The following is a 12,438-nucleotide window of genomic DNA, read 5'->3' as shown; positions in this document are numbered from 1 at the left end:
TTTATAAAGCTGAACAACAAACATTTTTATTTCTTTTCATATGAAAATTCCCAAAAGAGAAAAAAACCACTAAACAAAGCATGTAAACCTTTATGTAAAAATTGTACTCTTTTGTGAAACCCAACACACACACACACACACACATATATACCTTTGTCTTGTATCTTCTAACATCAATTCCTTGAATATTATTCTCCTAATGCAGCTAGCTATACATATAGTATATCATAATCAGGTATAATATCATAGTATCATTACAAAAAAGGATAAATTCTCTGCCTTTCTCACCTTCCAGCCCGGTGTATATGCCATTACTTGAGGAGGGATCTTGTAAGATGTTCCCGTGCGGTTGCCAATGCTTGAGTTATCGTCTGTAAAAACAAACATCGAATGTTTTAGTATGGTGGCGATGGTCATCAATATTTTACTAGTTAAAAGAATTCAGGTCCTCTTTTCAAGGGGGAAATTGGAAGAAGATTGAAAAAGAGGGAGGGAGTTGAGCATTGCTTGTTTTGGAACAAGGATCGTAGTACCTGTTCAGACAAAGAAGCTCCGGCATCCATGCTATGACTAGCAACCTTTCCGGCGATAACATTTGCATCAGTTTCGAGAATGATGCTGCCAAAAGATAAAGAACAGTCAAACAGGGATGAGAGGCAAGCATTGTCATGGGGCAGTTGCCTCGGGTGACTGCCCCTTATCGTTCTTTTTCTTGTTCTACCAATCTTCTCAACTAAACCGCTATAAGGTACAATAGCTGATTAGTGCAGCATCCGTTTGTTTAACCTAGTCTACCATCACCATGTTTGCCAGTATTTTACAGAGGTGCGGAAGAAGAATCAAGAGACATTTCCAGCCAAGAATTGTATTGGTATAATGAAATATTTGCAAAAAACCAACTTCAGTTGAAATAATGATACAACATCTTTAAACTTTCACCAAACAAACCCAGATAAATACCAGAGACACTTGAAAAGAATCATATAAGCAAAGAAAGATATCTTCTAAAAGATTAAAAAAGGTAAAGACAAATCAAATTCACTACGCAAAGAACGTTTATTCATACCCGCCGTCAACAATCTCATCGAGGCATAACAAAATAAGATCCAAGTTCTCCAGTGCTTCCTTCTTGTCCACAGTGCCTCTGAAACAAAGGGTAGTGAAAACAAGGGGTGCAAAACCAAAATTAGGCATGATGACTACGTTGTTCCGACTCTTCATGAAGTACCTATGCCTATGCCCAAACTGTTCATTTACATGAAAATCTTGTAAAAACATACACCATATCAGACACATATCCATGTCCAACACATACACCTGAGTCCAAGTAACATAGCACGATGATATCTCACACATGTAGAAAGATTGTAATAGTAGGAAACATTATGAAAAACCTGAGGAGAAGTCCAACTGCATCAAAGAAACCCTGGAGTACTGCAGCCAAGATAATCTCATTTTCATTTTCACCTCCGGTAACAAAAAAGTGAAGGTCTTGAACAAACTTGTATACGACAACATAATTATCAAACATTGTTATCTCAGCTGTAAGAGAGCGGAAAAAAAAACCATGTTAAACTAGCAATCTGAAATACTTAAAGCAATGCCAACCTAGGATATTTCCGCAATTCACCCACACAGAAACAATGAAAACTATGTTTAGAACATCGTATGAACAAGCAAACGGTGAATTTCTCAAATATTATAACTTGATTAACTCACCATCATCAACCTTCCTCATAAATCAATATGATTTACATGTATACAGACAAACAGATCAAATGAAACATCAAGTAAACATTAACAAAAACTAAAAAAAGGGTTCAAAACGATACATCAAAGGAAAAGTAAAACCCCTTTTTGAACAAGCAAACAACTCCAAATTCTCAAATCTAATGACTTGATTAACTTAAACCTACATTATTTTACGTGTAAACAATCAGATCAGATGAAATATTAAGAAAGCATTAACAGAAATGAAAAACAATGTCAAAAACAATACATCCAAGGAAAACCCTCTATGAACAAGCAAACAACCTTCAAAATTCTCAAATCTAATGACTTGATTGATTTAAATCTACATGATTTTACATGTAAACAATCAGATCAAACAAAATGCTAAGAAAGCACTAACACAAACGAAAACAATGTTCAAAACAATACTGTTGATGGGAGGTTGGTCTCCCTTTGGGAGACATCTTCTTGGAGTGTCATCCAGGGAGCCGGCGAACCCCTCAATGGTGGAAGTATTGTGCCCGGGGTGTTTATGCTAGGTTTTAGCCCCGGGTTTTATCTTTTGGTTCCAAGGAGAGCCCAACGGGTTCCCAGAGTTTGGGGAGCGCCTCACCATCAAGCATAGAGATACCCCAAGCACAATACCTCCACCGTTGAAGGGTTCACCAACTCCCCGGGCAACACTCCCTGAAGATGTCTCCCAGAGCGAGACCGACCTCCCCTCAACAAATACAATTGAAGGAAAACCCTTTATGAACAAGCATGCAACATTTCAAATTCTCAAATCTAATGACTTGATTAACTCACCATCAGCATTAACCTTTGTTAACAAATCTACATGATTCACACCTAAACAATCAGATCAAACGAAATGTTGAGCACACATTAACAGAAAAATCATAGTGCAGAAGCAAAATTTTACCATCTGTACGGGCATTAGTCTTTTGGGTTTTAGCAAACACAGCTTTCTCAAAAGCTTCCTTAGCAGAATTGGTAGGCCAATCATCTGAATAATACTTAACAGCTATACGTTTACCTTCGGAATCCAAAAGAAGAATGTTTTTAATTAAAGGACACAATTCCTACAAACAAGAAAAATCGAACTTTTAAAACTGGATTCAGCTAAAATTATAATGTAAAAATTATCTTCAACATACAATTTTCTATCGTTTTTCTGATAATTGAACTCTAAAAGAAATATATTGGATCTGAGTCTAACTCTTAGAAAAATTAACATTACGAACAAAGTTCAATTCAAATTTGATGTAAATAAGTTTAGATCTGCGTTACAGATAATCGAACACAAACAAAAGTGATCATTAAAACGCAAAAATTAGAGAATTGTTTTCTTAAAGGTTCTTAAAATGCAAAATTGAAAGACAAAATAGTTGAAAAAGAGAAGGAAAGCTGACCATTTTTTTTCTCGTTTGGCAAAGATTTTCTCGGGAAAGAAATTTCTAGGAATTTTTATTGACTGATGTTTTTCTGAGCTGTGACTGTTTTGTAAGGTACGAGGAAAAAACGGGACGAGGGACGAAATTGATAAATGTAATTTATTAGTTCTTATTAAGGCCAAACTATACTAATTATAAAATGGGTAATATATTAAATAAGCCCTTCAACTTTATTATTGTATTCAAATAAGCCCTCAAACTTTAATAGGTAATCAAATTGGATAATTCCCATGATTTTTTATCTTTCTGCGATATCTTAGAGGTGGTTATTATTTAAGGGTAAAATCAATTAAGTCTCGTAAAAAAAGTCAAGTTTGATCATTACTTTTCTTTTTGTTGATGTGATTATCAGAGCAAGTAAATAGCAACATGTGATATGCCAAGTGTAATAATATTGACATGATAAAATGCCACAGTTATAAAGTCCAACATGACTAGAGAGAATTCATCAGTCAAGACAAAAATGAGTATTGTGTAATTTTTGTTTTTAGTATACTTTATTTAAAGGAATTTAATCTTTTAGATGTTAAAATTATTTTATTAAATTCATATTCATTATAATGTTATTTTTAATAATATTTCTTTCAAGTGAGTTTTTTTAATTTCAAAATGTCAGATCAACAAATTTAACAAAAAATTTAATAGTGTTAACAAACGGGCTTAAATTTTGAAATTTGAAAATTAAAAGACTAAATTCCTAAAAATTAAAGTATAAGGACTAAATCCCAATTTGTTAATAGTACAGGGACCAATGGCATATTTTAACCTATACAAATTTGTTTGTACGCAAGCAGCAACCTGCCTGAGGAATTTAAATAATTATATATGTAATTTGATGCACAATTAGGGGTATGTATGTAATTTCATGCACTTCAAGTGTTGCTGATGTATAACCCAAGCAAAATAATAATAATAAAACTTCAATTGATTCGTCTATAAATTTGAATACAACTATAAACTAAATGAAATCTAATTAAAATAACTAAATAACTGAATTTAAAATTTTAAAATCCCAACATAAGGTTTTACGATCGAACGGATGTATAATGTTTGATTCACCTCGTTCACTTCACTAATAGAATTAAATATAGCTCCTCCATTCCCGTCCAATTCTTGTAAAATAGAACCTTCTCCATCGTATTTGACTCCTATAGGATTCGACCCATCATTACTAGTTTTTAACCCAGAATTCTCCTTTATCATTCATCTTAATGTTATCAGGAATTCTAGGTAACTCAGCAATCACTTTTGGCTAGTTATTATTTAATCCACCTTTATCTCTAAGGTTGAATTTTAATATTCTCATTCGTATAGTTTCTGCTACTAGCAGAAAAGAACGATTTTGGCTCAAAGCCACCCCATTCGGAAACATTAAACCTTTGTACATTACAGATGCCTTTTTTGTACGCGGATCATATCTAAACAATCTTCCAGTTCGATCAGTTGATGATCTCAATAAAAAGTCCGCATACCTACACACATGCAAGTATTCATGAGTTTTAAATAACAAACAATATTTGTATCAAGAGCAACCGTAAAGAAAAGAAATACCTCCTTTGTAAAATAATGTTGATATCTGTAAAATAAACAACTCCCGTGTTGATATCGATGTCTAACCCATTTATAAATCTAAATAGGATTCCCTCGAATGAATTGACAAGAACTTGTGCTACGCCCCCTTTGGGTCCAACCATTAGCAAACCAAAGTATACGTCTGCAATATAAAGATCGCATGTTGCGTCGTTAAATTTTAAACCAAAAGCACTTCCACATACAGGTTCAAGCATGGGATTTGTCGACCCGTCACATAACCTACTTTCCCTGATCCAACAAAGAAAAAAACCTGTCAATTAGTTCACTATTATGTCAACAAAATGATAAAAAAAGATGATGATAAATTAATACCTGGTTAATGAAGGAATAGCAAATTCTTTCCAACCAAAATTTGGTTCATGCCTAAGTATTCTGTCGTCGAATACACCAACGTATGGCCTTTCGCCTTTACAATCGAAGGTGATGCTCTCGAGTCCTGCAACATCAATAAGATTAAATTGATTATAACTTTTTGGAATAACAATACGACTCTGATAAGATTATTTGATGAAAGCGAAGCAAAAGATAAAAAAACAAAAACTTTAACGAATTCATCATCATTGAATTAAGCAAAGAATTAAAATATATAACAGTTAAAGAAACAGTAATTAAAGAATAAAGCTGAGATATATATTTATAGAGCAAGTAATTTACATAAATTAGATGTCGAAACCAATTTTTTGAAATTGACTTTTATTTTAAAAAAAATGAAAAAATGGGAGTCGCCACCAATCTTTTTTTATGAGGTGTGATCGGGTCACCTCGTAAATTGATTGCTTTAATAAACGGTTTGATTTACTAAAACAAAGATTTCTGGTCTACAGAATTCAGGAAATGGGTTTGGGAGTCGGTTACACACGAGGAAGGATTAACACTCTTGTAGCGCCCAAAATTGGTAACTAGTTGAATAATTAAAGTCTTAGTGCCGAAATTTGAAAATTTGAAGGAAGTTTAAAACACGATCCCTTTTTGCATAATAATATTTTTATTTGAAATCATTTAGTTAAATCCAAACTTATATAAGAAGCTTTCTTATTTCGAGTTAACGAAAATGTCATGTCCCGTAAGTTAGGACATGACATCCTGTATTCTCAGAAATAAAATCGCTCATCATATAATTATTGTTTAAATCTCATGTGTTTTAGTTTTAAAATGTATGTTCGATTATCTAGATTCAAGGAGAAAGTTAAACCCCGTAAGTTAGGGCACGACTTCTCAAATCTCCAAATACAGAACATTGCCTTAATTTTAAAATTTCCTTCATTGAGTAACGACAAATGTAATATTTAAAACAATGTGTATCTATCTTATTTGGGCATAATACAACAATGGGTAAATATGTCTAAATGTGATTCATGACGTGATTTTAATGAAATAAGATAAAATGGTAATGTAGAAAATGGAACAATGATATACTGAATAAAAATGTTACGCTAGTAAATGACAATAATATGAATATACTAATAAAAAATTCATAATAAATATAATGTTGATAATCACATAATATATATTACTCTAATACTAATATGAATAATCAAAGAAAAATAAAATAAATAATAACAATAATAATAGTGACAAAATGTGCACATAAAAAACGGCAATACCAATTTTAAATATAATAAGGACGATGAAATAAATAAATACATAAATAAATGAATATAGAGGAAAATAGTTTATAAAATATTGAAAATAAAGGACCAAATTAAAATGTAAATGAAATTAGGGTGCAATTTGTAATAAAATACATAAATAGATAATAATAATAGATAAATAAATAAATAAAATAAATAGATGCCCGATGAAAAAATAAAGAAAAGATTTGAATATAACAAAAGTAAAAAATACTAAATAAATAAACAAACAAATAAATAAATAAAAGAATTAAAATAAATAAAAGACCTAATTGTCACCTAAATTAGATTAAAAGGATAAATTAAGATAAAATAAATAAACAAAAGACTAAAATGAAAGGCGCGAAAACGAACGAGGACCAAATGAGCAATTATCCCAATCCTCAAGACACGCGTCCTTTTTCCAGGAGATCAGGGAACCAAGGACATAATTGAAAGCGGGATAAAATTGAATGGTAAAATCTTTAAAAATAAAAAATAGTGAAATTAGGACTAAATTAAAACAATCCAAAAAGGCGGAAGGACCATGAGTGCAAATATCCTATTGGTTGCGAAAACACGCGAATCCTAAAATGGGTCAGTTCGGTTATCAGGTTGGCCCCAAAACGATGCCGTTTTGGGGCGCTTGGGGTCTAGGTGAAACGTCGTCGTTTCACTACTACTATTTAAGTTAATTTTTTTTAAAAAAAATCATTTCAGCCCTTGAAAATAAAAAAAATCTGAAAAACGTCCTTCCTTTTTCTCTGAAGCCAACCCCTATTCCGGCCTAAGGGTCCGGCGAGCCCACGGCGGCCACCAGTTGTCGACCACGGGCTCCGCCATTTTCGATGGCTGGAAAATACCGAAAATACCCTTTTTTAGCCTGTTTTAAACCTAGGTTTTAGATCAAGAAGGCAAATGCCCTAAAAAAGAAAAAGAATGGAAAAGATTCGGCCTTTGGCCTTCTCTATCGATTTCAATGCCAGAAAAAGTGTCTGACGGCGAGTACGTGAAGCGGCACAGGTGAGTTTCTTTATTTTCTTTTTATTTTTTACATGTAAAATATAAAAAAATAAAAAAAACAATAAAGGAATCACCTTTTTAAAATTCTTTTGTATTCGATCTTTTTTGTATATTTTCTCCTCCTCAAAAAAATATTACATGGAGTCGTGGCTTTTTATAGCCGATTGATACATGTTCTACTTTTTTTTATGCTACTGTTTGCCTTTGCTTCTTTTCCGTTTCTTGCGCTGCTTCTGTTTTCTTTTCTGTCATTTTTGCAGACGTTGACGGAGGCAAAGAAGAGGCGCCTTTGCCATTTTGGTGCAAGGAAGCAAAGGAGGGGTTAAGCCTCGGGACGAGGCGCGGGCGGCGTGATCGAGGGGAGGGGTGCGGTGCCAGAAAGAAATTAGGGTTTAGGTTTTTCTGAAAATTTTTAAGTGTTTTGGGCCTTTAGACTTTGGGTTAAGTTTAGGTTAATTTTGGGTTTGTAAATTGGGCTTTTTGGGTTTAATGTAAATTGGGCTTGTAAGTGTTGTAAATGGATTTTTGATATTTGGACTTTATTTATTATTTTTTTGGTTTTATTTATTATTTTTATTTGGTCTTGGGCCAGGACAAAATTGACCTATTACAGCTGCCATTTTTTGCTCATTGTCGTGTAACGAGAATGGAGCAAAGACTTTAAACAAACCAATTTTGTCTGGTCTTACCGAATTTCAACTTCTTTGGTGTTTCCTTTCTTCAAGTAGCTTCATTCTAGCCCATTGCAACTTCAGAGGTATATGATGTGTTGCTTCAATCTACTCCACTGCAATTTCATGGAGATTAGACTTATAACTTTAATCTGCTCCACTGCAACTTCAAGGAGATGAGATTTGTAATTTTTCGTTTTAATCTATTCTACTACAACTTTAGGGAAATAAGATATGTATCCTCTATCTACTGCACTACAACTTTAGGGAGATAAGATTTGTGGCTTTAATCTGCTCCACTGCAACTTCAGGGAGATAAAATTTGTAACTTATAGCTTCAATCTGTTCCACTGCAACTTCAGGGAAATGAGATTTATAACTTTAATTTGCTCCACTACAACTTCAGGGAGATAAGGTTTATAACTTTAATCTGCTCTACTGTAACTTCAGAGAGATAAGATTCACTATCTTCAATCTCCTCCACTGTAACTTTAGGAAGATGAGATTTGTAACTTCAATCTACTCCACTGCGACTTCAGGGAGATAAGATTTGTGTTTTCAATCTACTCCAATGCAATTTCAAGGAGATAATATTAACATCTTCAGTCTACTCCACTGCAACCTCAGGGAGAAAATTTATGGCTTGAATCTGCTCCACTGCAACTTCAAGGAGATAAGATTCGCCACGATGACTTCAATCCGTCCCATTGCAACTTTAGCGGTATAGGTTTTGTGGTTTGTAGCCTTAATCTATTCCACTGCAACTTTAGGGAAATAAGATTCACTATTTTCAATCTGCCCCACTGCATCTTCAGGGAGATAAGATTTGTTATCTTTAACCTACTCCACTGCAACTTCAGAGAGATAAGGTTTGTAGCTTTAATCTGCTCTACTGCCTCTTCAGAGAGATAAGGTTCCCTATCTTCAATTCTGCTCCACTACAACTTCAGGGAGATAAGATTTGTAGCTTTAATCTGCCTTACTGCAACTTTAGAGAGATAAGATTTTCTATTTTCAATCTGCTCCACTACAATTTTAGGGAGATAAGATTAGTTCTTCAATTTGCTCCACTACAATTTCAGGGAGATAAGATTTGTCATGGTAACCTCAATTCGTTCCACTGCAACTTCAGGGGTATAGGATTTATGGTTTCTCTAATCTGTTACACCATTCTCTGGGGAACATTACCTGTAGAATCCATTTTATGGGTCTATTTATGCCAAGTGATTAGGATGTCATGATCAGAATGAATCAAATGCTCCTAACTAGATGTGTATGAATGATATTTACATGAATGCAGAATGTAATTTTTCGAGAATGATCCCCTTTTAATACTTAGGTTGAAATTGCTCGTTGTTGATTAAGGTTCTATCACTAACGCATTACCCTGCATTCTTGCTCAGCTGGTATCTTTGACAGAAAACCCGAAGAAATAATCCCAATTTGGGCTACTCTTTCCCAAATGTTTCCAACTCTTAAGTTTGGTTAGTTCTGACTAATGGTCCTGTTTCAAGTCCTCGTACTATTTAGAAAACCTCTCAGAGTAATATCCATAACTCCTTTTACTTGAATATTATTAGTCCATTAATCGTTATTTCAATGAAAATGCTTGAAAAAGATCATAATAGTGGACAAGATTGAAATTTATTGAGAGCAAAGCTTGAAATGAATAAATTAATCAAAATAGCAAATTTTGCTAAAATACAAAATGAATAAGATGAAACTAGGTGCCCCAGATATCGTAGCATGAGCTTATTCGCACTAACTTCTCTAGGACCCTTTGAACTTGATACATGTTTAGAAGACCTAGAATACTTTGTTGATGCCTCAAGATGTAGCATCCCTCCTTCTTATTAATTCGGAGAAGACAAAACTACCACATGCCCCATCTTCGATCAAAATTTGAATTTCCCTTTCTTACGTTTTTAACTCAAAACTCCTTTGGTTTCAAGGCGCCATTTTACGAGTTTTTGCCTTGGCCTCTTTTTTTTTAAGTGAAGTATTTCTTGACTAAATCTGAATTCATAGGATTAGGTAGGTTTTTGCCATCCATCTCGGTCAAAATCAATGCTCCTCCAGAAAAGACCTTCTTTACCACATAAGGTTCTTCCCAGTTTGGCATCCACTTTCCTTTGAATCTTTTTGTATGAGACAGATATTTTTCAATACCAGGCCCTCATCGTGGAATTCTCTAAGGTGAACCTTTTTATTGTAAGCCCGTATAATTTATTTTTGGTACATTTGACCATGACGGATAACTTTCAACTTCTTTTCTTCAATCAAATTCATCTAATCATATCGAGATTGGATCCATTTTGCTTCATTTAACTTCAACTCTGACAAAACTCGGAGAGAAGGAATCTTGACTTCAATGGGCAAAACTGCCTCCATTTTATAAACCAATGAGAAAGGTGTTGCCCCGGTGGAGGTCCTGACATATGTTCAATAAGCATAGAGGGCAAATGGTAACTTCTCATGCCAATCTTTATAAGTCTGAGTCATTTTCTCCACAATCTTCTTAATGTTCTTATTGCCCGCTTCTACTGCACCATTCATTTTTGAGCGATATGGTGGCGAATTATGGTGTTTGATCTTGAATTGACTACAGACCTCCGCTATCGTACTGTTGTTCAAGTTTAATGCATTGTCAGATATGATCCTTTCTGGCATTCCATACCGACATGTGATCTCTTTCTTCAAGAATTTGCTGACTACCAATTTTGTGACATTGGTGTAGGAAGTGGCCTCTACCCATTTGGTAAAGTAATCGATGACCACAAAGATGAATCGATGCCCATTGGAAGCTTCTGGTGAGATTGACCCAATGACATCCATGCCCTACATAGAGAAAGGCCATGGAGAAGTCATAACATGAAGAGCTGAAGAAGGTACATGAATTTTATCTCCATAAATTTGGCACTTATGCCATTTCTTGGCATAACTGATGCAATCCCCTTCCATGGAAGACCAATAATACCCGAATCTCATAATTTGTCTGGCCATTATAAAACCATTAGCATGTATTCTGTAACACCCCTTACCCGTATCCAACACCGTAATAGGGTACGGGGCATTACCAGAACACATACACTTGTAAACGTATTTAACCAAGTTATAAAATTTCATCTAAATTAAAACTTTCAAAATTATTAACATGCTTTTATAACTCTTCACAATATATCCTCAAAATATTATAATCTTAATAAATAGGGCCTACGAGACCCGATACATACTCATGCAATTCAATGCTTCATTTCCATTTCATTCAATTCGCAATTTCTCATGCTAACAATTTAAATCATATCACTAGCAATTTCCATTTAATCCACATACCATTCAATGTCATTAAGTTTAACACTAATACGTATTTACCATTTAACTCAACGTTTATCGATTATACCATTCATTAACACATTTATGAAATTCTCAATTTTGCAATGAAAATATCACTTTAGCTTAAATAACAACATCATCCTGATATAAATACACTACCACTTATCCATTTACTTTAATTCTTTTGGGCCCATTTGTCCCTTACCATCCTTAATCAAATTAGGGAACGGTTACGGAAAATTGAGTACTTCACTTCCACTTTGCCATAGTATAACTATGGTCTTACGTATGATCACTTATCACTTATCCCTGATCAGATAAGTGTAGCTAAGCTACCACTTATCACTTGCCATTTATCACTGATCAGATAAGTGTAGCTAAAGCTACCATTTATCACTTGTCACTTGTCACTGATCAGATAAGTGTAGCTGAAGCTATCACTTATCACTTGCCACTTGTCACTGATTAGATAAGTGTAGCTAAAACTATCACTTGTCACTTGCCACTTGTCATTGATCAAATAAGTGTAGCTAAAGCTACCACTTATCACTTGTCACTTGTCACTTGTCACTGATCAGATAAGTGTAGCTAAAGCTACTGCTTATCACTTATCACTGATCAAAAGTACTCAAATCCGACGTTCCTCTCAATTTGATCATTTATTCGGTTTTCGCATATTTATTTTATTTTCATTTCAACAATAAATATATTTCACCATACACCATTTCTTCTGTGAGAAACTAGACTCAATAACCTTTAATTTCATATTTTATTCATCTTCTAATTCAATTCCCATAATTTTTGGTGATTTTTCAAAGTTAGATCACTGCTGCTGCCCAAAACTGTTTTAGTGTAAAATGTTGATTACCAATTTGACCCTAAACTTTTAATACATGACAATTTTGTCCCTAAGCTCGAAAAATGAAATTCTTGCAATATAATCCTTGATTCAAGCCTAATAATTCTCATACATATCAATAAAAACCCATGGATTCCATGAAAAATTAGAATTTTTTCCATAAT

General features: G+C 33.8%; 2 protein-coding genes across 4 annotated transcripts; both read right to left on the bottom strand.

The window, feature by feature from the left end:
• Positions 1-3,264, bottom strand: LOC105799036 (coatomer subunit zeta-2). 3 transcript variants are annotated; one of them, XM_052620420.1, is made up of 8 exons: positions 3,144-3,264; positions 2,654-2,813; positions 2,539-2,580; positions 1,395-1,542; positions 1,067-1,144; positions 534-618; positions 289-371; positions 1-209 (listed from the first exon to the last, which is right to left on the bottom strand). In XM_052620420.1, exons 1-7 carry the CDS (start codon positions 3,144-3,146, stop codon positions 312-314), a joined length of 576 nt encoding a protein of 191 aa, XP_052476380.1. In that variant the 5' UTR covers positions 3,147-3,264; the 3' UTR covers positions 1-209; positions 289-311. The 3 variants fall into 3 exon arrangements, with proteins under 3 accessions (XP_052476380.1, XP_052476379.1, XP_012484819.1); XM_052620419.1 differs by having other exon boundaries at positions 1-371; XM_012629365.2 differs by lacking the exon at positions 2,539-2,580 and having other exon boundaries at positions 1-371.
• A 917-nt stretch (positions 3,265-4,181) lies between these two features.
• Positions 4,182-9,283, bottom strand: LOC105797637 (protein STRICTOSIDINE SYNTHASE-LIKE 10). Its single transcript, XM_052621225.1, is given in 5 exon segments — positions 4,182-4,365; positions 4,367-4,636; positions 4,719-5,006; positions 5,091-5,214; positions 9,271-9,283. Coding segments are annotated over 5 exon segments (879 nt in total).
• Positions 9,284-12,438: the final 3,155 nt, after the last annotated feature.

The sequence above is a fragment of the Gossypium raimondii genome, chromosome 9 (assembly GCF_025698545.1).
Source record: "Gossypium raimondii isolate GPD5lz chromosome 9, ASM2569854v1, whole genome shotgun sequence".
Classification (NCBI taxonomy): domain Eukaryota; kingdom Viridiplantae; phylum Streptophyta; class Magnoliopsida; order Malvales; family Malvaceae; genus Gossypium; species Gossypium raimondii.
The sequence above is the reverse complement of the archived record's forward strand: the minus strand, read 5'-3'. Positions and strand labels throughout refer to the sequence as shown.